This window comes from Hemicordylus capensis, chromosome 1, assembly GCF_027244095.1.
Source record: "Hemicordylus capensis ecotype Gifberg chromosome 1, rHemCap1.1.pri, whole genome shotgun sequence".
In the NCBI taxonomy this organism is placed as follows: domain Eukaryota; kingdom Metazoa; phylum Chordata; class Lepidosauria; order Squamata; family Cordylidae; genus Hemicordylus; species Hemicordylus capensis.
In genome coordinates this window covers 233,796,050-233,823,860 of record NC_069657.1, presented here as the reverse complement: position 1 = coordinate 233,823,860, position 27,811 = coordinate 233,796,050, and the positions used below count along the sequence as shown (strand labels likewise).

At 44.6% G+C, this 27,811-nt stretch overlaps 1 protein-coding gene across 11 annotated transcripts in view; it reads right to left on the bottom strand.

Moving 5' to 3' along the window:
- Window positions 1-27,811, bottom strand: part of FN1 (fibronectin 1) — an 89,656-nt gene continuing 61,845 nt past the window's right edge. For 3 of the 11 annotated variants that reach the window (XM_053283301.1, XM_053283307.1, XM_053283302.1), the window contains 18 exons: window positions 26,997-27,113; window positions 26,216-26,380; window positions 23,919-24,074; window positions 20,596-20,709; window positions 17,175-17,444; window positions 15,090-15,277; window positions 13,902-13,989; window positions 13,047-13,223; window positions 11,793-11,882; window positions 11,383-11,562; window positions 10,105-10,194; window positions 8,258-8,724; window positions 7,696-7,834; window positions 5,236-5,400; window positions 3,016-3,141; window positions 2,291-2,397; window positions 1,725-1,832; window positions 1-846 (listed from right to left, as the gene is read on the bottom strand). In XM_053283301.1, coding sequence (XP_053139276.1) covers window positions 772-846; window positions 1,725-1,832; window positions 2,291-2,397; window positions 3,016-3,141; window positions 5,236-5,400; window positions 7,696-7,834; window positions 8,258-8,724; window positions 10,105-10,194; window positions 11,383-11,562; window positions 11,793-11,882; window positions 13,047-13,223; window positions 13,902-13,989; window positions 15,090-15,277; window positions 17,175-17,444; window positions 20,596-20,709; window positions 23,919-24,074; window positions 26,216-26,380; window positions 26,997-27,113 — 2,822 coding nt within the window. In that variant the 3' untranslated portion in view covers window positions 1-771. The remainder of the gene's footprint in view (window positions 847-1,724; window positions 1,833-2,290; window positions 2,398-3,015; window positions 3,142-5,235; window positions 5,401-7,695; window positions 7,835-8,257; window positions 8,725-10,104; window positions 10,195-11,382; window positions 11,563-11,792; window positions 11,883-13,046; window positions 13,224-13,901; window positions 13,990-15,089; window positions 15,278-17,174; window positions 17,445-20,595; window positions 20,710-23,918; window positions 24,075-26,215; window positions 26,381-26,996; window positions 27,114-27,811) is intronic. The other 8 variants (XM_053283310.1, XM_053283303.1, XM_053283309.1 and 5 more) reach the window with 5 other exon arrangements.

Sequence of the window (27,811 nt, the reverse complement as noted above, 5' to 3'; positions counted from 1 at the left end):
TGGTTTGTAAACCTTTTTATTAAAAGAGTTGTCTTCCCACAGTAGTAAAGCTTTGGCACTTACAGTATAAAAAATAATCACTGATCAAAATTATACCAAATTCCTCTGTCAACAGCATACTAAGTGACTTATATATTTTCCTATAGAAAAAGAACTGAGGGGGAGGAAGATCATTGTTGATAAATAACAGTACGAGATCCAAACATACCGCTGGAGTAGGGAGAATTAGGATCATTAAGAAAGATTAGAACTGTGCATATTTTAAATATCACCATGTATTCAGTTCCTATTGAGAGCTGCACAATTAGGTGAAAATAGAACTTTGGAGTTTTGTTCATTTATTTTTTACAGCAAGGGAGCCTCACTCCTCCATCCTTTTTGGGCCTCGTGTACATTTCCAAGTACACTTTCTCATTTTGGAGCGATTTATCAATTAGTATAAGTTTTGAAGGGGAGAGGAATACTGAATGGTATTGAAACACTTTGAGGAAAAACACATCCGAACACACTTGCTTTCGCTCGTTTGCGCTCTCGCTCTCGCTCTCTCTCACACACACACACACACACCAGACAATATACAACTATCCTTTGTGAAAATAGGTCTTGAGACGCTCCAAGAGTGGCTTCCCTTGGAGAAGCTGTGAGTTGAGCAAAAGCTGGGAAAGGGATTCTGGCCACCCACAGCCAGATCTGCTTTTTCCTAGCAACATTCTAGAGTGGATGGTCTTGGCAAGTAGACACTTCTTGGCTGATGTTAAATCTTGCTGGATGTTAATCTCCTCGGTTTTGCGTGTCTGGTTGTAGATGTAAAGGGTAGAAGCATTCGATTGGACAATGGACATTCTGCTAGGAAAAATGGGGAGGGGGAAAGTTAGTGCTCACTGTTCTGTGAAGGCAGCGAGTGTCATGCTCAGCCAGCAGCAAAGCAGCTCTCATTTGTTCACAGTTCACTCTGTAGGCACCAAGTGTAAGACTTCCAGTGGGGCAACAGCCACTGGTGCAATCCCTTGGCCACAGGGCAAGCCTAAAAGGACTCCTCCCAAGTCCTGCTTAGGACTCACTGAACTGGTGTTTGAGCCTGGACTACGACTGATGTACCTCAGTGCTGTTCTACTCAAGGCAATGGAAATGCTCCTGAGTCATTTGGCTTAATAGCATAAGATATGCTCTAAGTATGAAGCTAATTTGAAACTGATTAGACAGACCTCTCCCCACATGCCTCCTGATTCCAATGCATTCTATCCCAATGTTGTCAAGTCTCTCTCCTCCCCCAGCCCCACACCACAGGTTTTCATGGAAATTGTAGGTCTGCTGTCAGAGCCTTCTATCAAAACTGCACTTCTGAGAAGTCATTGCTGGAAGCTATGCCAGTCTGGTTTAAAAATGTTTTAAGGTTGGTAGTGTAGCTAGTATATAGACACAACACATTATGGCTCTATCTATTTTGCTTATTACAAATGGTTTGGTGTGGGCCCAGCGAATGAGCTGGAAGCATTTGATGCTGCATCATGGCTGAAGTTAAGCAGGTGTGGATCTGATCAATCCTTTCAATTTGAGACCACTGGAAGCCCCATGTAAGAACAGGATTCAGTATAAGTAAGATGGTTCTGTGAAGTGCAACAAGCTGTCTGCCTAGTGGAAAGCTTCTGCAGTTTGCATTCTTGGCAACAATACTGAGCAGTGCATAATAGCCATGAATTGTCAGATGGATGGGATTTACTTACAGTGCTTGTTGTTTGTTGCTGTCTCTGTGAATATTGTGAATAGGTACGGCCAGAGCCATCAGGGGAGGGTGCCACACCAGGTCTACGACAGTTGTCACACCGCCAGCCCTTTTTAAAAAGGGGGGAAAAACCCACCATAGATGTCACACATGAGTTATGAAATAAAATGCCGGTGAACAAATATATTGGCAGGCTTGTTCCTTATGTAATGGTGCTACAAAAGACATTTTTAAAAGGCACAAAGTAGTGGCAATTCACATCCTGTGAAGACAGAATTTGGCAGTTTAAAGGAGGTGCCAATTCACTTGATTCAGCAAGTTGCTCTGCAAGTGCATGAGTGCCACAAAAGATATTTTCTTCTAATCTCCCCTTTCAATTGTCTTGCCAGTTACTATTCAGTCAGTGAAACTCATTGAATATAAAAACTACTAAAACCTATATCCTTCCTAAACTCTCACAGGATTCTGCACAATCATATGTCCTGTCCTGCTCCCTGCCCCCAATCTCTAAAAATGCCTAATCATGGTGCCTATAATAGGTCAAAGCATAGGAATTACCACACCCACCTGCTGCCCTCCATAGCAAGTGCAGGAGCAGATGGCACCAAGGTATTCTTTCTGCCACTGCTCTCCTACATGGTACATCTTGCCATCATCGTAGCAAGTTGCCTCATCTGCAAAAAGTCATAAGAAACGAGCAGTGTTTTCAGCTGATGTCTACTTTGTCATAGGCGCAATATTATATCTACTCTAAAACTGTGTCAAGAAATAGTTCACAGCAGTTACAGTTCACAGCAAGCATATAGTCAGTACAGTCAATCTATCAAACTAACCACATTTAGATAACGAACAGTTCACTTAATAAGGGAAACGTCTTTGCCTAACCAATTGAGGGAGCCTCAACATTGGTTTATAGCTTTCAGAGTAGGCCCCCAAGTGCTGCCTCAGGAATGCTCTCCTGTACAGGGCAGCACCTCAGTTGGGCAGGAGCTCCACTCTGGCAGGACCAACACATTTTTCTGCATTCTGGGTCACAAGGGAAGCACAAGCCTAGACTGCCCTCATTAATAACTGAACAAGAGGGGGGGGGGATAGTTCTGCAAGACACAGGTCACATTCTAACTTTATACTTGTAGGCTCTCTTAGTTCTAGATTGTTCTGAATTCAGGGGACAAAAAAGTCACTGGATATCCAAAGCAAGCACTTTCTATGGACGTTAGTGAGAGATCTTACTGAACAATGAGCACAAGTTATATATTCTATACATCAAGGAGGGTACTGTCCATACATACGAGGTTCACATTTGAATTCTCCTTTTCCATTTCCAAGGCAAGTGCAGCTCATCATCTGTCCGCTCTCTCCCTGCCTGTCCCACTTCTCACCGATCTTGTAGTTCACACCATTGTCATGACACCATTCTGAGTGGAACACCAAAATGACTGGTCAATAAGTGCAGTGGAATCACCTGCATCTGCAGCAACTCTTAAGCATTATTTGACAGCACGTGTGGATTCTTGAGTTTCTATGGGAGGAAGAAGTCACCTAAAGGAGCCTGAGACTTTTGTATGCAGGGCTGTTATGTCTTACACTCTGCACTCATTTGCGGCTGGAGGTCATAATATTGTGTAGACCACCAGCCCAGCAACTGTTTACACTATCACTTGTCCCAGACTGAACCAAGAGTACACAGGCTTGCTGTGTACAAGCCTGCATACACAGGCTTGCACACACTTTGCATTTATTTTATGTTTATTTTACTTTTTACATTTATATCCCACTCTTCCTCTAAGGAGCTCAGAGGTCCATGCTTATTTTTATCCTCACAATAACCCTGTGAGGCAGGTTAGGCTGAGAGATACATCTCTGGCTCAGAGTCACCCAGTGAGTTTCATGGTTGAATGGGGATTCAAACTCAGGTCTTCCCAGTCCTAGTCCAACACTCTAACCACTACGCTATACTGGCTTAGCCTCTGATTTACCACTGGGACATATGAACAGATTGACAGGTGAAGTGTAAGGTTTGTTTCCCCAAGCAATACTAAGTATTTTAACAGGGTTAGACAGACAATGAGAATGTCACTGGGATACGTGGGTGAAGAGATATCATTTACACTACACATGGTCAAAACAAATATTTGTATTTAAACCAATGTTAAGTTACAATTGTCACACACTGGCTTGGGATCACAGTATCCAACCGCCACCCTTCCTCTGATCCTGTACATAGACTGTGGAAGTGACCTCAGAAGTGCTGGTGAGAGGGGTTAATTGTCACCCAATTCCTCTACCAGCTGTAAAGGAGAGGAGTAAGTCTGATCCCTCACTGGGAGACTCTAGGTCCAAATCACTCCCATCTCTCCAGACCTCCTCATCCCTGGCCATCCAAGCCTTAAATAAAGCCCTGCAATCAGGGCAATCCCAACCACCCTTTCCTGACTCCGCTTTCTGCCTGCGTCCTCCCTCCTTCAGCTGTTGCCTATCTTGCTAGCTGTGGAGGCCCTGCCTTCTCCTCTTTGCCACCAGGAGGCAACCTGTTGGGCCATGCTGGCCCATCCACCGTCTGTGGGTTCCTGTGTGTCCTGGCTCTCCCTGGCAACTGTGTATAGGGATGTGCACGGAACCACGGAGGCGTGGTCCGGCACTGGGGGGCATGTAGCTTTAAGGGGGTGGTGGTAGTACTTACCCCCCTCCCCGCCGCTCTTTCCCCCTCTGGCACTGGTGCACTTAAAAATCTTCTTGGGGCGGCAGAGTTCCTCCCTGCCGCCCCTGCCCCCGTCATTGTCCTTCAAAGCCTTCAACGGAGTAGAGCTAGCGGTGCGCATGCGCCCTGCGCAGCGCGCGCACTCATCTCTGCCGCTGGCGCGCACGCGATGTAACGTGCACGCCAGCGGCGAAGACGAGTGCGCGCGCCGCGCAGGGCGCATGCGCACTGCTAGCTCTACTCTGTTGAAGGCTTTGAAGGACAACAACGGGGGCAGGGGCAGCAGGGAGGAACTCTGCCGCCCCAAGAAGATTTTTAAGTGCACCAGTGCCAGAGGGGGAAGAGCGGCGGGGAGGGGGGTAAGTTCTACCACCACACCCTTAAAGCTACATGCCCCCGCCCTTCTGAACCTCCAGACCGCTGGACTTCCGAACCAGTCCGGAGGTCTATTACATTGTGCCCGAACCATGCACACTCCTAACTGTGTAGGGTCCCAGCTGACTTTGCCTGTACCCGGGGACTGTATTGCCTCCGTCTTCTTGGCCCCCCGACTGGGTGAGTACTTGGGCCTGCCGCGGCCAGCAGGAAGGCCCAACAACCAAACTTTATCTGGTTGTGGATTTGGCCATCAATGAAGTAAGAAAGCTGGCAGCAAATAAATGGATCCATATATGTTTGTGTTTTTTAAAAATTATTTGGCTTCAGCCAGAATTAGTGTGTGATGATTACTCTCTTTGGCTTCTGCTTAGTCCACAAGATATCAGGTTCAGCCTAAATATTTATAGAGAACAGAAGAACGCAAGTTACTCACTTGAAGAGTCACATCTGAAGTGTCCACTGCCAAGGCCTAAGCACTGGCACCAGAGTTTAAATCCAGTTTCAGAGAGCCTCTCCCATTCCTCCCCAACAGCATAAACAGAACCAGTGTAAGTATCATAACACGAGTCATCTGTTGGTTGGTTTACTCTTCCAGGAACTAGAGAAAGGGAACAAAAACTTCTATGACAACAAGCAGCAGTTCTGAGAGAATGATTATTTTGCCACATATGTTCCCAGCAACAGTGAACCCTTCTTGCACTAATACATAGGGCTTGCTTCTTACTCATCACCATTTAAACAGCTCTTTCTCTCACCCATATCCCTTTAATTTAATTTCTTCCCCTGCCTATCAATCACAATTGCCTCACAAGGCATCTTACATTATAGTCGCATATAGAACAATGACTAAAATCAACTACATTAAACAGCTAAAAAACAAAACATAATTCTGATTGATCAAAATACTCCATGTGGTTTCTGGAATAAATCAGTGCTTCTCAAACTATACCATTCTAATCCTGAAGAGGTTCTGTGCAGAAGTGAGTGCCAGTGGCTTGCATACTGCACAGCATTCCACCAATTCAAGAGCAGGGAGCATGTGCTGGTTCGGTATTTCTCCAGATCCTGTCCACGCTGCTAGCGAGAACAGAGAGGCTCTGTGGTCACTAAGAACAGCATCAGTGCCCTAGCTATGCTTTCCCTGGGATTTGGAGATGCACGGAACCAGCATAAGAGCCCCTCTCTTGGCTATGCAAGTCACTGATTTCACTTAGGTTTTCTTCCCAAAAACACATTTCTGTACTGCTCTTCATCCATATATCAGGGTGGTGTACAGGAGCCCACACAGTAGCATTATAAACAATGTAGCATTCATAATGTAATAGACAGCAGCAGGAAAACACTCAAACAAGAGGGGCAGAAGTTAACACACTGGACAAAAGCACTGACATAAAAACAATCATGGCATCCAGAAAGAAATCTTGGAAGCCCATCAAAGATCATTAACCTTCACCATCTTAGGATTTAAGTCATGAAAATTGGTAGATACAAATCTACAAATAAATAAAATATATAGTTTAAAAGGTCTGAGTAATCAGAAAGGTCTTGAACTGCCAGCCTAAGAGATAACAGCAAAGGTGAGCCTCCCTAAGGTGAGGCACGACTGCCAAAAAAGCTCTCCTTGGTAGCCAACAGCTTCACTTCTAAAGGCAAAGACACCCATAGGAGAGCACTAATATATGAGCACAGGATGTGAGCAAGCTGGTATGGAATTTAATTAATTAATTAATTAATTAATTCGATTTCTATACCGCCCTTCCAAAAATGGTTCTGGGTGGTTTACACAGAGAAATAGTAAGTAAGTAAGTAAGATGGACCAGGGCCAGTTACTCTCTCCCTGCTAAATAAAGAGAATCACCACGTTAAAAGGTGCCTCTTTGCCCAGTTAGCAGGGATTAGGGATTCCTTTAGGAACCTGGGTCATAAGATATATTGGGATATTAAAGTAAGCATCAGCCTCTTGAGGTGGGTTTGGAAACACCAGTAGCCATGAAGCCGTTTCAACACTGGCAAGATGTATTGGCAGTGAGTAATCCCAGTCAAAATCCTACTTTTTGTTTTCAGGACTAACTCACATTTCTAAAACAGTTCTCAAGGGCAGACCCACATAGAATGCACTGCAGTATTCTAGATGGGCATGCTTCATAGTGCAGTCTAAGTCCAGAAAACATGGATATACAAAGTCCTTCCCACAGGCATTCCTCCTAGGTTTCTCACACACCTTTTAAAAAGATGTTGCATTCTAAATTAAATTTTGCAGTCTAATTAAAAAACAACACCTAGCTGATGTTATGCCCATGGTAGAACACAATGTTTGTGCAGTTGTGCAAGCGCAACAATTGCACAAATGGAGTTGAATGCGAATGCAGCCATTGATATACTGGTATAATGAAGGCAAAGATGCTCTTGCATAACTGAACAAAGATTATGTTCCCATAACATTGCACAGTATGTCAGCCACTCTTTTCTCATGAAGTAAGTGTTTTATTTTAAAATTCATACAATTAATCAACTGAGTGAGATTTCTTAAATTGAGTGACAGGCCATAGTGCCTTACAAACAGAAACTTTTTTATTTTTATTTGGGAGATTTTGATTTGGAAGGTATTTTAATTCTTCAATTAAAGATTTGCATCGGTTTTTGAGAAGCAGCACTAAATGCCCTCCACACACACACTTCTCCCCTGCCCGTGCTATGGCTATGTAGGACTGAAGCCCTAGTCTTTTACTGGGACCCCACCAGATATATAATCACATGAAGCAGAAATGTAGACTAATTACATATACTATTGTAAGAGGAACAATGACAAAATATTCCCCTATTGATCTTAAGTTAAAGTTATTACAACATAAAGAGTGGAGTTTCCCCCTCAAAGTGTTTCACTTCCACTTACCAGCATTGCCCACTGTAACCATATCTTCAAAAACCTTGTGCCTTTTCCGATTTTTAATTGCCTCCACTATGATGTTGTAGGTGGCACCTCTAGTAAGGCCTGTGAGAGTAGCACTGGAGAATGTGCCAGGAACTCTGAACTGCAGTTTGAGAAAATGCAAGAGCATTACCATTTTGTAGATCTGAGTTCTTTTCTCCCATGATTCTTGCAAGTGCTACCCGTTCTCTCTTTCCTATACAACAGCCAGAGTGCCATGACTTTATCCACTCTCCCTTGCTACGTTAATGCATGAGACTTCTCCCTAAACATCTACATTGTGCTACCTCTCTCCTTCCCTTTATAGCCACCCCCCTTTAAAAATTGGGATTTGAAAAGGAAGAATATAAATATACGGAATCAATAAATAAACCCTACTTTTTTCATGTGACTTTTGCTTTTCCCCTTAATCCTCATTTCCAACTGTAATCAGTCTTTAAGTAATTATTCCTTAAATTTACTCATTACACTTAACCCTCTCTTCCATTTTCTCATTGCCAATATTTTTTAAAACAAAAAAAGTTACCTCTGCAGTCTCTTCTTCAGTGCCAACAGGCTGACATGAAATAATGTATTCTGAGCTCTCCAAAAATGGTCTCCAAGAGATGGTTGTCTGAGATAGCGCTTCCTGAGGTCTGGTGGAATTATTTCTGGGCAGAAGGGTGTGAGGATAAGAAGGTTCATCCACTTCTGGAATTCGTACTGGGTGCCGGCCCACCACTGCAGGCTCCTCATCCACGCCTGGTCTGCGCCTTATTGGAGTTGCAGCAGTTGCTTGCGTGTGGGGCCTAGACCCATACTCTTCCACAATGACTTGTTGACCAGGGTTGGTTAGAATAGGCTGCTGACCAGATGAGCCTGGAAGTTGTATACCATTTCCATTGTCATCCACATTTGTGACGTAAGGTGAGTGCTCTACCACGGAAGGCACATCGAGGATCTCTGGCCTACCTGGTTGATGGTGTGGATGGGTTACCAGATGTGGAAGCTCATCTAGCCAAAGAGAGGTTAGAAGCAATAAAGCCAGATTCTACAGCCTCAGCAATGCACTGCAATTGTTACTGAGTAAACAAGGCAGCTGCACCATAACACACTGTGTTATTTAAGCAATTAAAAGTTAGCAGCATTCTCAAGGGTGCCACATGCTCCTGAAAAGCCTCATTGAAATTACTCTACAGGGGCTACTTCGAGCACTTGAATTTGAAGACAAAAGCATGTGACTGTGGAATTTCCCAGTGATAAGCTCTTATAACTGTTCTGTTGTCAAGACTCTTTCAAGATCTCTTGTAAAGTGAAGAATAACCTGATTGCCATAAATGTTTAGCTTTTGTTAACTGTATTTATTTGAATTAAAAACATTTCAATTTTCTTCATTATATTCTTTTTTCAGCCAAAGGGAAGAAATACTATTTTCTGCAGCATCCTTTGAATCTGTTTATGAGATCAGTTATCTTGAGATAACCCTTGAATTCCTTCTATGATCTAAATTGGGTTTAAAGCTGAGAACCTGCAACTTATCCATTGCCATGGATCCTCAACTCCCTTCCTTTTAGCCTACTGTTAAGTGGCTTTATCAATAATAACTTGCTTTGATGGACAGGAACCTAGGATTACCTAGCTCAGCAGTGTCTACACCAGGACTGCACAACGTAAGGCCCAGGGGCCGGATCTGGCCTGTGGGAATGTTTTTACTGGCCCCCAGGTATCCTGCAGCATCATACGAGCTGGAAACTGCCTTACAGCATCATCCTGCGTGGGTTTACTTGGAAATACAGTGTACCCAGTGAGGCTCACTTCCCAGTAAGCTTGCCTATGATTGCAGCCTGAAAATGATAGCAAGTTAGGGGAAGAGGGTGGGAAGGGAAGAACAGAGAGCATTTATTTGGGGCTGGCATGGACTCCAGGTGCCCCACTTACTCAACAGGAATGAGGCTTATTTTCTGGCCATTATCCTTGGTTAAAAATTATGGACCCCTTGATGGGGGAAGGGATCAACCAGTAACTAAAACTGTTTTCATTAATTGTTTTAATGATGATTTTAATATAACAATTAATGTGCTGAAAATTGACCTCGGCTCCCAAACTCCAAGTCATGATTGGTGTGCTATATCAGCTGGGACACTGAAGTTGTGCATCCCTGATCTACACTGAGCAGTGGGTCTTCAATGTTTCAGGCAGGAGTCTTTCCCAGGAGTCAATCCCTTAATATAATCACCACATAATAGAGATGGAATTATGCACAAACAAATGAAAAAGGCAATGGAAATGCTGAGCAGTAACATGACACTAGCTGCTTTGCAATAGCATTAACAGAAATAAAATGTCAAGGGCATTCAGCTTCTCTTTCATGCTCAGCAACATTAAGATGGTTACCTGTTTTCGTCCTTCTAATCGCTGGTTCACTCTTCTGATTGTTCTTCACAGCAATTACATAGATGATGTATTCTGTCCCTGGCTCCAGATCTAAACAGCAGAAACTAATTTTTTAAAAGGTATGGAACTCAAGACAGCATTCAGGATCAACATAACACAGGCATTTATGCTAGATACTAAAAACATCCATACGTTAGAACAATGACACCAGAATGTGGATGGAACGTGTATCTGCCAATTCCTGGGATTTATCATTGTACAGAGTGTACCAGAGAATCACTGCACCAAGTGTTTCTGGGGGAAAGGGCAGATTGACAAAAATCCCCTTCCTGGAAGCACCCATGCTTTGGAAGCAGGCATGCATCTGCTGCACATGTGCGTCTTCTGGCTGCACACACGTAGCATTAGTTAGGATGTTGGGCCAATGTCTGTAGCTTGCAGTTTGGCATCTGCCAGTTCATAAGAAGTGCAGATAGAGATAATTACATGCTTTTAATCAGTGCAAGTTATCTGTGATCCTCTAGGTGACAACACATTGGACCGGGTCTCACGATCTGTGAGACCTGGTTTGCGGTGGTGAGCGGGAAGAGCGGGCTGGGAGCCCTGGGCGGCACCCGGAAACTCCAGTATGCCCTGTGCGAGCGCACAGGGCATACTGGGGAGACCCCCAGAGTTGGGAGACGGCTTTTCACCTCCCCTCTGGGGGTCTACTCGTGAGTAGGCGTGGCGTGAAGCCACACCTTTTGGCCCCATGTTTTGCATGGTTTTCACTGTACCCATGAACTTACTTTTAATCTGCAAAATGAGGATACCACATCATGTATTCTGATGAAGTGGGCTCTAGCCCATGACAGCTTACACAAGAACATAAGAAAAGCCTTCTTGGATCAGGCTGGATTGTATCCTTCATCCTATTTCCAACACTGGATAGCCAGATGACAAACAAGGCCAACAGTCCTCTTTTGATATTTGTCCTCCAGCAACTGTATTCATTCTGAATGCAGAGGTTCCATTAGACTATCATGACAGACTATCATGACTAGCTATTGACAGAGCTATTCAAGATGGCCATGCTGAATCCATTAAGACAGAAGTTCTCAAACTTGGGTCCCCAAATTTTGTTGGACTACAATTCTCATCATCCCCAGCAGGAGTTGTAGCCAACATCATCTGTGGACCCAAGTTTGAGAGCTCCTGTGTTAACCCCTTTAAGGTGCCAGGACACACTATGTGGCTGTTTTCGGAAAACATGAGCTTCCTTTACTGAAAGGGACATACCAGTGAGTGTAGCCTCTGAAGCGTCAGAACGGGGGCGAGGGTATAGCTCTCGGGTTGGCCCACCAACTTTTTCATATCTGACAATGTAGCCTGTGATCCTGGCACGGGGTGGCTGCCAAGTGAGCAACAGGGAATTGCTTGTAGTTGTGAGAACGCGGAGGTTGGAAGGCGCATCAATGGCTATGGAGAAAATAAAAACATTTGAATGAATATCCTTAAAGAGGAGGTCATATCCCCAGAGGGTAAATAATATGGTTTCCATACATTTCAGCCACTGTCTGCCAACCTTCTGCTTTATTCCCAAAGAAGGGGGAAAAACCATGACTGTAAAATGCCACAAATTATCCACATGATCAAGGGCAAGGAAACTATCATTTCAGTTCATCTGTGTTTTTACAAAGTGCCATTACCGGTGGAAGCATCAATCACGGCTGGGGAACTGCGAGCATTGTCATTTAGGGTGTAGATGTGGATCTTGTAGTCAGTGCCGGGTTGCAAGCCTGTAATTCAAAATGAAATATTTAATGAATTTTAGCCTCTAACCTGAAGTCAATAAAAATTATTTTAGCATGAACTTCAAGGAGATCAGCTCATATGCCCTGAGTTGGCAGTGCCATTAATGCAAAAAAGAGAGAAAGAGAAGGGAAGAAATAGATATGAATATCTACCTACCTACCTACCTACCTATCAGAGCTGTTACTGAAATATTGTAGTGCAGACATTTAGATACCCGAGACTTCTTGAAACCATACTGAAAAGCAGGGACATGAGGAAATACTGAGTGGTGGGAACATGAAACTGAAGAAAGGAGGAGCCATGAAGAAAATGGAAGTTAGGGGAAACCCGCATACCACACCTAAAGGCACAAGTGGCAATAGGCCACAGGCAGGAAGTGGGCAAGTAAGGATGGCTCAAAGGTCAACACATCAGACATGCCTGTGAGCTAAAGAGTCCAGGGGCCATAGGGCTGCTTTTGATGCAACCTCTGTAAACTTTCAAGAGTCGCACAGAAGGGAAATTCCATTATGCATGGCTTTTCTCATAAATGGAAAAAGCAGGACCTGGAAAAGCTCCATGTGCTATGAAATGCAAAGGTATAAGTACCCCCACAGCATCGACCTAGTTCTACACATTTAAAGTGTGCTGGCAAGTCGATTTCGATTCCTGACGCCCACAGAGCTCTGTGGTTTGCTTTGGTAGAATACAGGAGGGGTTTACCATTGCCTCCTCCCGCGCGGTAGGAGATGATGCCTCAGCATCTTCCTATATTGCTGCTGCCCGATATAGTACCAGTGTGATATATCAGCAGGGGTTTGAACTGGCAACCTTCTGCTTGTTAGTCAAGCATTTCTCTGCTGTGCCACTTAAGGTGACACAGTTCTACACATTATGCAAATGTTGTATTTGTTGTATTTATCCTGTTGTATTTGTTGCTTGCCTTGGAATTGCCTTCTGTTTGCTCATATCCTTCTCAAGATGTGGTAATCAAAATTTGCTAAAACAGTCTGGCTGAAGTCTAACCTGTACTGATGCGTAGAATAATGCTATAGTTTCCTATGTTCTGCATGGCAACCTCAAGTGCGGGTTTGTCTTCCTTACTGCAAAGTACTTTAAACACAGTAGTTTAAACTTCCTGGGAACACAGAGACAGTGTGCTCACATACCAGTGATGACATAGCTTCTAGCTTCAGGGCCAGCCATTCTTTGAATTGGATTCTGCCCATTTGCTGGGATGGCATCGATCTGAAAACCAGTGATCGTCTCAGTCTTGGTGCGCCAGACAACGGTGATGGTTCTCTCTGTGACATCTGTTACACGTGCCCTACGGGGAGAGCTTACACCTGCACACAAAAATAAGACAGTGTCCAGTTTCAGTACAGTGGCCATATGCAACAGTCTGTAATACAAAAATGTATTGGAGGGAATTCCCCCAACAGGACATTTCAGATACACTGAGGCTGTTCTCATGCACAGCCTAACCCAGGCTAGGAAAGACCAGCCTGAGTCAGGCTGTGCAATTGGGCCCAATCCCAAAGGGGCAATGCTGCCTAGTCCAGTTTTTTACCCTGGCTTTTAGCCGGGATTAAGGGCACGACTGCACCATTAACCCCAGCTCTGGGATTGTGTCTTCACTTGGGCTGAATTCAGCCTGAGCAGACACAGAGATGGGCACCTACAGCTGTCATTGAACTGCACTCACATGGCTTGCATTGTCCCAGCCTCCAGAACTCTGTGCTGAGGAGCACAGCACAGATCATCTGGGAGCGCAGTTGGCGCTCCCAACAACATTTCTGCAGGAAGGTGAGATGGACCAGCCTTCCTTCCTGCCCCGCACCCAGTCATGTGAAGTTTTACCCTGTAGTTTAACCCTGGAACACAATGATCCTTCTCACGCAGGATCTCACTCACAATGATCATTCATTCTCACTCAGGATTTGATCCACCAAGTCTAATTCCCCAGGTATCCCCACCCATGGTTCAGAGAATCTACAGTTACTTTGAGAGGAGTTGTTGCTTACTTTCTATGGTACTGATTACACCCTGGGCAGGTCTGCTGGTCAGAGAGTCTTTCAAAGCATAGATGCTGACTTCATATTTGGTTGCCACCTAGAAATAATAAAATTACACATGGTTAAGAACATACATCCTTCCAGAAGGGTCAGAAAAAGCAGGCACACAAGCCACTTCAACATGCCTATTGATACTTTATATTGTGAACGCCATTATAATGCGAAGTATTTAGGTTTGGAACCAAACTAGAAGAACTTAGTTTGTTCTTCACACACCTGCTCCCATTTACATATGAAGGAAGGGGGAGGAAGGGGCAGGGTGTCTATCAAAAGGTACACACAAGTGAAGGAAGCAGAACCCATTTTAGCTCCTCACACATTTTGCTTGCAGTCTTACTTCAATAAAAATCTGGGGACAGAATCTGGCTACGGCATGCTCATCCTATTTAGCTGCTGCCTCACACACCATCATGCTCCCCACCTTAATGTTTACAAGCACCTGACAGAAGTTCAGGAACATGCCCGGTGCTTCCACCCAGGCTGGGCAGTTCTCCTACCCTGCTGGTGGTTGTGTGAACAAGCCTTCTGTGTATGTGAGTGGGGCAGGTGCATGAACAAATGTGACAACCACTTCTTGCCCTCAGTGAGATATTAAGACTAAGGTTTCTAACACAGCAGAGTGAAAGAAAAAAGGCCCTACTTTCTTCAATATCTTAAGTTGGTCTAACTTGCAAGAGAATTGGGCCCAGGTTTTCCCAATAATCGTGATCACAAATCACATATTGTGCTCCAGCGAAATTATGCCATGCATGGACATCTAAGGTGTTTATATCAATTCTTCATTTTTATTTTGAAAACGTAGTTGAGTTTCTGCAGAATTTTATGTTATCTTTTGGCAAGCTATGATAAGGTGATGGGGCAAAAGGAATAAAGCCAGTATGAATATAGAAAACCTAGGTCCAATTTATGTGCCAGTAAAAGATGCATGTGGGATGTGCAATTTCCCAAAATAACAGATATATTAATCACTAGAAGACAGCAGCCATCATTAGAAGACACTGGCCACATTCTGTTTGTGTGCCATTTCAATATTAACCTTTGAGCCCAACAGTTATTCTAATTTTCCTGTTCCAATGAATTCTAAATGGCTTCCAAAGAACCCCACTACCCCCAGCAGAATAAAAAGAAAGGAGTTACCATTAGTCCCGACACAGTAGCAGATGTACTATCTGGAGCAAGGTTGATTTCTTTCATTGGCCCAGTCTTATCCTTGGGATTCACTCTGACACGGTATCCAGTCAGCTGAACATTAGGTGGAGTCCAGGTAACTTTCAGGCTGGTTGGCGTGACCTCAACAAACTTCACATTTGTAGGAGGTGGAATGGCTGCAAAAATTAGAATGAAAACTGGCACTCACTTCAAAAGTAACTTGATAATCACTCTAAAACTAACTAGATAATAAGGCTGTTCTCACGAGCAGCCCCAAGCCTGGTCTGCCTGTGAGAACCAACAGGATCCACGCGGATTCTGGCACTACCGCACCGCCAAGCCCGGCTCCGTAGCCCGACAGTTAGACAGGATTAAGGGTGTGGGTGTGCCCTTAGCCTGGCTGCCAGAATCGTGTGTCTGCTCGGGCTGCTTTCAGCCCAAGCAGACATAGGGAGGGGCACCTAGAGAGCACCTGTCTCCTGGGGGAATCCCCCAACGTACTGCACTCCTAGCATCGGGGGCGGGGAGGTGAGTTGGACCCAGCCTCCCCCACCCGCCCACCCACCCCCTGGTCATGTGAAAGGCCTCAATATATCACTTAACGGCTACAGAAATGGTCTAGGAAAGTTTATATGCTTACAACAGCTGACATCCAGGAAACAAAATGAGGACATAGGAGGAACTGCATCCTTGCAGCAGAAGGCTGCTCTTGAAGTACTTGGAGGCTGATGTTTGCAGGTGTTGGGAGAGGAGTGATTTTTGCTGATTTTCCAAAAGTGCTCTGTGAAAGTATGTCCCCGAGGGCTGCACAAAGAGCACTTCTGGAGGCAGGAAAGATCATTTTTTAAAAAATCACTCCCCACCCACCCCTGTCCTTGCTTTGTTAATCAGAATATTAGCCAGCATTACCAATTCATCATTTTGTTATGGGTATTCCTGTATTTAGTGTAGTTTTCTTTTTTTAACTGTGTACTTGCTGTGATGGTGTCAGCATCTTGGAGGTCCTTGTTATTCTAAATGAGAAGCTAAAACAAAATCCATGTAGTTGAAAGGAAACTGTAAAATCCAGTTGCCCTGATCAAGCCAGTGTGGTGTGTATAGAAACAAGGAGAGCTGGTCTTGTGGTAGCAAGCATGAATTGTCCCCTTTCCTAAGTACAGTCCACCCTGGTTTGCACTTGAAAGGGAGATGAAATGTGTCAGATAGGGGATGAGGCTGCTCTGGGAAGAAGGTTCCAAGTTCCCCCCCTGGCTTCTCCAAGATAGGGCTGAGAGAGATTCCTGCCTGCAACCTTGGAGAAGCCACTGCCAGTCTGTGTAGACAATACTGAGCGAGATGGACCAATGGTCTGACATGGTATATGGCAGCTTCCTATGCGTTTTTACACATGGATGTTCACTACTGGAAAAAGCTGTTTCTGGTGGAGGTGGTGGGATGCCAATTGAGCCACAAAGTCAGCCTTTGACAGTGCTGACCACTAGATATATGCCATGATAGTACACATGCCCATGCAGGTCATTGGTGTTGTCCTCTGATAGCCCAGATTACAGCTTGAGGATAAGGATCCGAAGGAGCGTCTGTGAGTAAATGGCCAATTGCCTCACCTTTTTACAGCACATGGGAGGGGTCCTAAGGGACCCCAACACAGGGTGGTGGTTGTTTTTCGGCACTCTACCATTTGGTTTCAAGTTGGCAGCCACTCAAAGTACAAGGTTACTTTGTAACCCATGTGCTGGAAGTCAGATACAAACCAAATTGACAGCATATGAGGAGAGAGTCTTAGGTAAGTGTCACCATTTAAAAAGAAGTGGAAAGTAGGCTCCATTAGTTCTACTTAGAAGTATTTGTTTTTGTATATGTGTGAGGCTCACCAAGCTGTCCAGGGGTTACACAGTAATTTTTAACACTATTCATATTTCATGCAAGAGCAATACACATTTCTACGATACAACATCCACTGGATACCTCACAGATGGATAAACCAGCAGCACCTAGAAGTCCATTCTAGCTGGTCAGGCAAAAAAAAAAGTGGACAACGGCCATGGTCACCAGATGGCATCACTCTGCGTGTACCTGTGGACTGGGTCCCCATCAGAGGTAGGCTCTCCATGTCATCGTGCAAAGCAACGATGTGGACAGTGTACTCAGAACCAGGCCTGAGGCCATGCAGCTCCGCAGTCTCGTCTTCACCATCTGGAGCAGGGAATAGTTCGCGGATTCCATCCTCAGGGGTTGTGTAGGTCACCCTGTACCTGGTGACTTGCCCCTGTGGGCTTTCCCAAGCAATTTTGATGGAATCGACATCCACCTCAGTGAATGTCAGTCCTTTAGGGCGATCAATGTCTGTTAGGCAAATTAATGGTGAAAAGTTAAGTGGAATGAGGGAGAGAAGCAGATTTGGGGTGGCACCAAGTACTTGGTTAAAGGCATGCAAAGCAATCTTCTATTTCTGCACATTCAGAAATAGAATTTCTTTCTTTCTTTTTACTGCCCAAGGGCCTTATGAAGACATTTACAGCAGCAAAGTGGCTGTGTAGTACAGTTAAGACTCATACAGTACAGTAAGGCTCAGTTCTCAGCCATGCTGTTGGAGAGAGCCAGCAAACTTGGCAATGTACAATTACTGGAACGGCTGTCATTTACACTGGCTAAGACAGAACCATGTCTGGCCAGGCTTCTACAAGTTTGCCCATTGCACTGGGTGCTTCTGCTGCAGCCCAAGTGAGGAACTGGGAACCCAGGACATCTGATCAGAGAACAGGCTTGGCCTGAATATTTACAAAAGCAGGCTAAGACTGCGACTGCTGTCATCATGTTGTCCCTGCAACCATCTTTGCTAGTACAGAACCCCTTGTCTGATGGAGAGGCTGCACTTAACAGCCCTTTTCTGGAGGAAAACTCTTCACCAGCATGATTAGAGAATTGGGCTCATGGCCACCTTGCAGAGCTGTAAGTGACTGCAAAAGGAATTACAGCAGATTTTCACAAATTAACTTTCACATATCAGTTATATGATAAAACCTTACTTTTGCAAATTATTCCCATAGGCATAGAGAATATGCATAAGATGCTGATGTAAAAAAAAGGATATCATATGTGGAAGTACAAGTTAAAGACAGATTTTGCCAAACCAGAATTTCACATTTAGTTTTAGTTTGCCAAACCAGAATTCCCATTTCAACACATTGACAAGTCACTTCCATGCCTGAAAAAAGCCTATCAGGAGATTTAATATGCCTAATCAGTTCCAGGACAAACATAAACTGCTTCAGGAGTCCATGTATCTACCTCCATTTCTTCAAGCACTCATGTGACTTCTGCAAGTACTTCCATGTACCGAAATGGCAACATAAGAAGCAACTCCTAGGCAGTGAAAATCCATAGATATCCATTAGGAAGACATCAGTAAAACTGGCACTACAATTCTATGCACATGTACTTGGGTGAAAGCCCCAATGGACACAGTGGGACTTAATTCCGAGTATACATGCATAGGATCAAGCTCTAAGCCAGTTTCCATAGGCCAAGCATTTACAACTTTATTTTTAAAATAAGATTGAAATGGTTGCTCATATTTGCCATAACTGATTGCAAAGTGATGTTAGTTGTGTTTTCTATGCCTTCCAGGTAGAAAAGGTGATTTGCTTTGTACATTTGTAGTTTAAATGTTCTGCTTTATTTTTCTTTCAATTCCTGATTTCCTTTCTGAAGTTTTAGGGTATGATCCTTGCCTACACATGGCCAGCACCTGTTCATAGGCTGTTTCCCTTCAGGACTCAACAGAGCCCTATTCCCTCCCTCCTCGTGATAGAATGGAAAGGCTCTGCATTCCACCCTTCTTTGACTTGTGGGTTTCCTGAAGACATTTGGCACACCACCTTTTTTTGTGGGGCGGGGGGGGGGGGGGCGGGAACCAGGCAAGATGGACATTTGGTCTGACCCAGCTATCCTCCCGCTGTTTGGTCAAGTTATGAACATTCCAGAGCTCATACAGATTTACCAAGCAGAGCAGAGAAAGCTTATTAGGAATAGAGGTGCTTTCTATTAGCTTTAGCTGATATGCCAGCTGCGTCCGTTTCTTGAGAACGACCTCTACATATGCTGGTAACCTCCAGGCTGGACTACTGCAATGCACTCTACGTGGGGCTGCCTTTGTACATAGTCTGGACACTGCAGTCGGTACAGAATGTCAGGTTGGTCTCTGGGTCATGTAAGAGAGACCATATTACTCCTATGTTGAAAGAGCTACACTGGCTGCCGATAAGTTTCCAGGCAAAATACAAATTGCTGGTTATTACTGTAAAGCCCTAAACAGCTTAGGCCAGGGGTATTTAAGAGAACGTCTTCTTCATCATGAGCCCCACCGCCCATTAAGATCATCTGGAGAGGTTCGTCTGCAGCTGCCACCAGCTTGTCTGGCAGCTACTTGGGGACGGGTCTTCTCTGTTGCTGCCTCTGGGCTTTGGAATGTGCTCCCTGTTGAAATAAAAGTCTTCCCATCTCTGGCAACTTTTAAGGAGGCACTGAAGACATATTTATTCACCCAGGCTTTTAATTAGATTTATAGTTTTAATACTTTATTGTTGAGTTTTCAATGATTTTAATGTGAATGATTTTAATGTTTAAATGATTTTAATTGTAAACCGCCCAGAGAGACAAGGTTTGGGTGGTATATAAATAAACAAACAAACAAATAAATGGGCTCTCTTGAGTCCTAGGGAAATTCCTTTGCAAGACAGGAGCTGGGCATGCACAGAGCAAGTTTGTACCCTTATCTTCTTTTTTAGTTACTGTGTTTTAGTTACTGGACCAACTGGCACAGCACAGATATCTGGCAGTGACAGAACCTCATCAGCTGATAATTCACCTGGCAAGTCTTTGTGCCACAAACTGTGTACTGCTCACACATAAGTTTTGCTTTAGGGTTGAGAGCATAGGTGTGCTTATGCTAATCAACTTCCACATAGGCCATTTACTTGCATTCATTTTTTATTTATTTTTTAAATGAGATTTAATATCCAGATTTTAAACTCTGGATTTCAAGTGTTGTGACCCAGATTAATTTCACCTGTATTGCTTATTTTCTTCCCAACAGGGAAAGAATTCCAAGAGAGGAATAAAGAGATTAAATATGTGGCATCAACATCTGTATACTATTCCAATGCTCAAATTGTATATAGAAAGAGTACATGTTCTCCATTTTGAGTCAAATCACCTTTAATACCCTACCAGAGAAAAATAATCTTTCAGAACATTTCCCATATGTACCAAAGGCAATTAAAAATAATATTTTTATTTTTATTTTTGCATGGAGCATTTTTAGTAATTTTAAACACACAGCTTGGATGAGTACACGGGAACTGGGGTTGAATTTTAGCTGTTTTTCCAGATTGTATTCATGAGAATGATGCTATTTTCTACAATTTCCCCAGAGCAAGGGCATTAGGAGACACTATATTCCTGCTGTGACACTCAAAAAATGCAAAACACATACTTGTAACAGCTGTCTGAACTAGAGGCTGGCTCTCTCCATTTTGACCCTGGGCGTAGACACTAATTACGTACTCAACTGTAGGCTGTAGTTCATCAATTGTAACTTCTGTCTGATCTACAACAAAAAGCCAGTAAAACATTAATTGCGAAAGAAGGTTATTTATGGATGGCCTGGTTCTGTCAAGAGAGGCAGAAGTAAAGTAACCTACTCCAGAATAAGTTGATGTGATGGGATTATTTATACATGCAAAATGTTTCAGATCAAGAGATACTTTATTAAAGGATTCCACATTCACAAATTTCTTCAGAATTCAGTAGGAATTCTTTGCTCTAGAGCAGGCTTGCTCAACTTTGGGCCCCCAGCTGTTTTTGGACTACAACTCCCATAATCCCCAGGGACAGGGGTCAATAGCCAGGGATTATGGGAGTTGTAGGCCAACATCTGTAGGAAGGCCAAAGTTGAGCAAGTTCCAGTGGAGTCCACTGCGTACTAGAACGTCTTGGCATGTATTTGCAAGCATGGGGATCAGATATTCTAATTAAACATCTATAGTGCATGCAAAAATACTTTTAGGATGTGGCTTGATGGCCACTGTGCTAACTCAATCTCTCAGGTCATGACCCTTGCCCAGTATTTATTCTGGCATTACAAAACCTGTCAGCCAACCTAAATGTTGGTCTAACAAACGCTGGCAGACATCCTGACTAAATGGACTAGAGGAAGTCTTATTGGCATTTAGTAGTCCTGTAGAGTAATGCCTGAGTACTACTGTTGCATAATCTGAAGTGGGACAATGGCTGACATTGTCTTAGTTCAGATGTACTGTAACACTAAATTGTGGCTTAGCATTTAACAAACCACATTTTCTTATTATGCACAAACTCAGGGAACTGGCTTGTTAACAAAAAACCTATTCCTGTTTGTACATAACAGGAAAATGGTAGATTCCAGCTTTGTTCTAACTAGTCACGTTAACAAACCAAATGTCCAAGTTTGTACACAATGAGGAGCTGTGATCTGTTCTTACACTGAAAGCAAAAATGTTCACTCTCTTCCTCTCACATGTGAGAGAGGACAGAAGATCACATGAGCCTATGGCTTACTTAGGCTTCCTAATCATGGTTTATACCAGGGCTGCACAACTTTGGCCCTCCAGCTGTTCGACTACAACACCCATTATCCCAGCCACAGAGGTCAATAGTCAGGGATGATGGGAGTTGTAGTTCAACAACAGCAGGAGAACTGAAGTTTTCCAGCCCTGGTTTAAACTAAGTTGATTTTAGCTGTTTATTAAACACTAGTATTTTTAAGCCCGTTAAAATAACGGGCGCTAGTACCTTTTTTTTTTTGGTTGTCTCCTTTATTCCTTCTCCCTCTCTCCTTCGCCCTCCTTTCATTTTTTAATTTTCTTTCTCTCTCTTTCACTCTTCTCCTTCCTTTTCTCTCCCTCTTCCTCTGTTTCCTTTCCTTCCTTTCTTCTCTCTCCCTCTCCTTCTCTCTCCTTTTCTTCCTTTCTTCCACCTCTTCTCACTCCCATCTTTCTGTTTTCTTTCTCTTTTCCTCTTTTATTTCTTTAACGGGCTCACTCTTTGGGGCTGGCTGCTCCTCCCTCCCTTCTGTCTTTTTTTTGTCCTTCTCCCTCATTCCTTTCTCCTTTTTCTTCCTTCTTCCTTCTTTCCTTTCTTCTCTCTTTCCTACTTTCCCTCTCTCCCTCCTTGTTTCTTTTGCCTCTCAAGCTCCGCTCTTGCCTGCGGGCTCCCTCCTGCGTGGGGCGGCAGGAGGCTGGCCTGGACCAGGCCTCCTCCGCAGGCCTGAGCCAGGAGGGGAGAGAGCGGCGAAGGCAAGGCGGGCTTCTTCTGTGGGTAGATGGGCGAAGAGCAGAGCTTCCAGCCGCCAGCGCAGTCTTGTCTGCGGCAGCTGAGCTGAGCCCAGCCGGCCACCCTTCCTGGCGCTCAGACTGGCTACCGGGCTCCGTTCGCTGAGTCCGCCTCACAGACACGGTCGGGATACGGCCCAGGAGGTGGGCGGAGGCGCTGCAGCTGCAGGAGGAGGACGAAGAAGCGGCGCTCGCAGCAGCAGCATCCCGCGCCGCCGCCCCCCCCCCAGCCTTCCCTCCCGTAGCCCCTGAGCTTGGCGCAGCTGAAGCGCCTGGACTGCACTCCACCAGCCAGGCCCAGTAGAGCTGCAGTGGCGGCTCCAGCAGCGAGCGCCCGGGCGCGCTGTAGCGGTGCTGCTCCAGGAACAGCTGAAGCGCCTGCTCCGGCGGCCCCATGGTGGCCACTCAGCTGACGCCGCCCTGCTTGGACCCGGGGACTCCCTGCTCGCGAATGCGGCTGCAGGAGGAGCCCGGCCACCTCTGTGGGCTGAGCTAGGGTGGGGAAGCTGCTCGGGCTCTCTGGCTAGAAGAGGCGGACAGGAAGTCGCGGGGAGCGAAGAAGGCGCGGCGGCCGTGCCGTCCCGCTCAGTGCAGCCAGCAGGAGAAGCGTCGTGTCCAGCCGCCTTTACGCACACGTGTGTGGCAGGCAGGCAGGCGCGGCGCTTTCGCTGAATTCTGCCTGCTTCTCTTTCCTGCTGCTGAACAGCACACGTTGAGGTGAGGCGGGGGAGTCAGGATCCAGTTCGCACGCCTAAGTCATCGATTCTCTTCCTCCTTTTTATCGGCTGGGCTGGGCCCGCGGCTGCCGCCTCTGCCCTCCCTGTAGCCCGTTATTTGATCCCCGCTCTTTGCAACATGGCTGCCGTTTTTTTCTCCGTTCCCCCTGCTGCCCCCTCTGCCCTCCCGGTCGCCTCTGCCCTCCCGTTCTCCACGCTGCTGCCTGTGCCCTCCCCGTAGCCCGTTCTTTGATCCCCGCTCTTTGCAACATGGCCACCGTGTCCCTGCGGCCGAGAAAGACACGGGCCAAAGCAAGACACGGGATCACGCTTTTATTATAGAGGATTATTAGATTTTATGGTTTTACTCAAAGTCATTTTGAAGATCTAACAGTGGAAAACTGGCCTATATATTTATACTTAAAATTGCAAATGCCACTTAATGCTAGTTGCAAAAGGCTGAATCATGTATGCATCAAAAGATGCACAAAGTTTCTGATCACAGTCTGGGTGCTGACAAACACAGAATTTCACGGCAGCTATGAAGTGCCAAAGCTGCTGGGCACTGCTGACACAACCTGCAAAACTCAAGCATGAGAGAGAAGCCACCTTAAGGGGTAGGGCTGATGGCAACCAACAATTCTGACAGGCTAGTAGACCAGGCTCCAATTAGAATCCCGATATACTGTCCTTCTCTTTGTTCACAAATCAAGTGAGCTGAATGTTCTTACCTGCAGAGAGAACTCTGATTTTGGTGGGACCATGACCATCTTTGGGAGCAGCTGTAACTCTGTAACCAGTGACTGGGGAAGAAGAAGGCTGCCACCGGACAGAGATGCTGCTGTCTTGAACATCAGTTACTTGCAACTCAGATGGTGTATCAATTTCTGTACATAAAAAATTTAAAGCTGCATCAGAATCTCCCTCTCAGTTCATCGACTCCAACCCCACAAACAATATCATTTCACATGTGTACAGCATTAATCCAACAGTAGTATTATGTATTATTACTAATTACTATACTATTACTAGATACTACTATTACTAATAGTATAGTAACAGTAGTAGTAGTAGTATTGTATTAAGTATTAGCAGTATTATGGCAAAATGCATCATTGCCTGAACCTGTCCACCAAGTATGATAATCATCACAAGCCTTCTCCAGGTGCCCTTGGCATTAGAGGTTAGGCAAATAGCTACCAGAATAAGGGCCTTTTCTGGGATGGTACTCCCACTTTAGAATGTGCTTGCTAGGGCTACTCTCCTCTCACCTAACCTGATGAAGTTTAGGAACCAAGCTAAGACTTATTTATTCATCCAGGCATTTAATGATTCAAAGTATTAGTGCTACTGAAGCATTATTTATTGTTTTATCATTTAATTGTAGCGCTGATTATTGTTTTATTGTGGTTTTAGTTTGGTGCTAATGTATTTTAATTTTTTAACAGTGATTTATTTTTGTTTTACTTTATTGGAAATTACCCTGGGATTTTTTTTTTAAAGGCAGAGAATACATCTTTCAAATAGATAAATATATTTATTTAAGGAGAGCCAGCATGGTGTAGTGGTTAGAGTGCTGGACTAGGACCGAGGAGACCCTAGTTCAAATCCCCATTCAGCCATGAAACTAGCTGGGTGACTCTGGGCCAGTCACTTCTCTCTCAGCCTAACCTACTTCACAGGGTTGTTATGAAAGAGAAACTCAAGTATGTAGTACACCGCTCTGGGCTCCTTGGAGGAAAAGCGGGATATAAATGTAAAATAATAACAACAACAACAACAACAACAACAGACATCTGTCACACAATACACCAGATATAACTGTAGTCAAGAAGAAAGAAAAACAAGTTAAAATAATCGACATAGCAATACCAGGGGATAGCAGAATAGAAGAAAAAGAAATAGAAAAAAAATCACAAAATACAAAGATCTACAAATTGAAACTGAAAGGCTGTGGCAGAAAAGACCAAAATAATCCCCGTGGTAATTGGCGCCCTGGGTGCAGTTCCAAAAGACCTTGAAGAGCACCTCAACACCATAGGGGCCACAGAAATCACCATCAGCCAATTACAAAAAGCAACTTTACTGGGAACAGCCTATATTCTGTGACGATATCTATAACAACATTGACAATAACATTCAGCCATCCCAGGTCCTTGGGAAGGACTCGATGTCTAGATAAAACAAACCAGTCAATAACACCTGTCTGACTGTGTAAATAAAATAAAATTAATTAATTAATTAATTAATAATAATAATTAGTGCTACTGCCTCAGGCATCATGGGTAAGGACAATATTGGTCTATTCCTAGTAATTTACTGGCATGTGTGTGAATGTGTGCGCGCGCACACGCATAAACATGTACATCTAGTGCTTTGTGCACTTTCTGAGATCTTGCATAATCTTGGAGTCCAGGAGCTGTTGGTGCCTCCAAATGGGGGTGCAGATCTCCAAGTTCCAGTGGCCTGCCAAGCTACTCCCATCACACCTTGGCTCCATCCATCCAAATGGCTTCCTACCTATTCCATCCCAGCTCTACCTGTGCAATCGGCTATCATAGCTAAATGGAACTACCATGTTCCAAGGCAGCATATCTCTAAAAACCAAATCCTGGGGACAAGCAATAAGGGGATGCTGTTCCATCATGCCCAGTTTATAAACATTCCAAGTCAATTAGAATCATGAGTGCTGGACTAGGTGGAGGAAAGCTTCAACATAATTTCCCAACATATTTTTCTTTAAACATTTTCAAAGCACTAATGTGTAACCATCCTGTTGTGAGTGAAAAGTTGCAGAGACCATGTTTTTAGCTGTTTACTGCAAGCCAACTCAAGCTCATGGAGATGAAAAATACTATTTTAAGTGAGGAAGAGGCAGAATAAGGTTAAAAAAATTTCCTGCAAAAAGCTCTATTGTATGAAGTCAATGGATTGAATTATTTGTTCTATTTTATCCATACAAAAGTGAGCAAAGTGAATGAAAAATGAGCAGGGGTGGGCAGGGAAGGTTCGTCTGCCCTGGTCTTACCTATTTTGTAGTTGACAGTGACTGGCTTGCTGCTGGCAGGGCTGTCTCCACGTCCAGTGACTGCATAGACAGTGATGGTGTAGTCGGCTCCAGGCTTAAGCCCAGAGATCGTTGCAGTGGCTACATTTCCAGGAACAGTGAATTCTTGAACAGGTCCACTGCCACCTATGAGCAACAGCACAAGATAGCTACATAATGCAACCGGGTGGCATAATCACCATGCTCAACCAGGTTGATATATTCACTGGTTTTCAATTCAAAGTGCTGCTTTTGACCTTTAAGGCCCTAAACCAGGGCTCCTCAACTCTGGGTTCTCAGATGTTGGACTACAACTATCATTATCTCCAGCCTTTGTCCACTGTGGCCATGGGTGATGGAGTTGTAGTCCAACAACATCTTGGAACCCAAGGTTGAGAACCCCTGCCTTAAACAGATGTGTGTATCTTGATATGAGATACAACAAGGACCACCTTCTGCCCTATAAATGTACCCATTAAGCCCTTTCTTGGAGGCCCTGCTCTATTGTCCCCTACCACCCAAGGTAGCAGGGATGATTATTCAGGACAGAGCCTGCTTGGAAGTGGCACTCAGACTGTGGGACTCCTCAGGGAGCAGTCCACTCTGCCCCACCTCCGCTGCATGCTAGGTAAGAGTTTTATTTCAGAGGAGCCATTCAGCATGACATGATATCCTTCTGTCACTGATTTTAGGCATTCCCATTAGTTTTCCATATTTCTTGCTTTGAGATCAACCTCTGTTGAAGAAAAAATGCAATGCTGACCTGTTTCACCATATGTTATCCTGTAGTATCTAACTGTAACTGCAGGAGCATCCCAGGAGATGACCAGGCTGGTGGGGCTAGTGGCAGTGACATGTAGATCCCTTGGAACATCAGAAACTAGACCAAAGGATTAGAAATAGGGTTAGGAATGTTCCACACACACCCAGTTCACATTTCGCCCTCCGTACAGCTATGAGTATAGTCTTTAGAGCTCTTTTGCAGACAACCTTATAGATGAACAAGTATTTTAGCCCTCTATCCCACATTGTTCCTAAGGAGCCGATATTTCATTAGTTTAGGGTCCCTCACCCCCTGTATTCTACCAAAGAAAACCTACCAAAGAAAACTCTGTGGTCGCCAGGAGTAGACACCAACTTGACGACACAACTTTACCTTTACTTTACAAGGCCCCTATGAGCTAAATCACTATTACTTACATTTTCGAAGTGGAAAATTAATTCTGAGCTACAGCAACTCACCCCAGGGATACCAAACGAGTCCACTGCAAAGCTGGGACTTGAATCCCTACTCAAATCTGTATAGATGCTAGAAGGTTATGATTACACAAAGCAACTTGGTACAAGGCACAGGATTCAGCATCCTGAGATCTAAGGCCAGAACCAGTAGTTATAATAGGATGCCTGGGTCCCAAGAACCCACACGGCCCTGCCTCTGGGGCCATCTTGCTCGCCTACTGACATCATTCTCCTTTCTGTGGCGCTGTGCTGCCCATCCTCAGCAGTGTGCTCCTGCAGCCCGCAGCTGCTTCCTGCCCATCCCCAGAGGCACACTCTTGCTGGGTGGAGGCTGCCCCC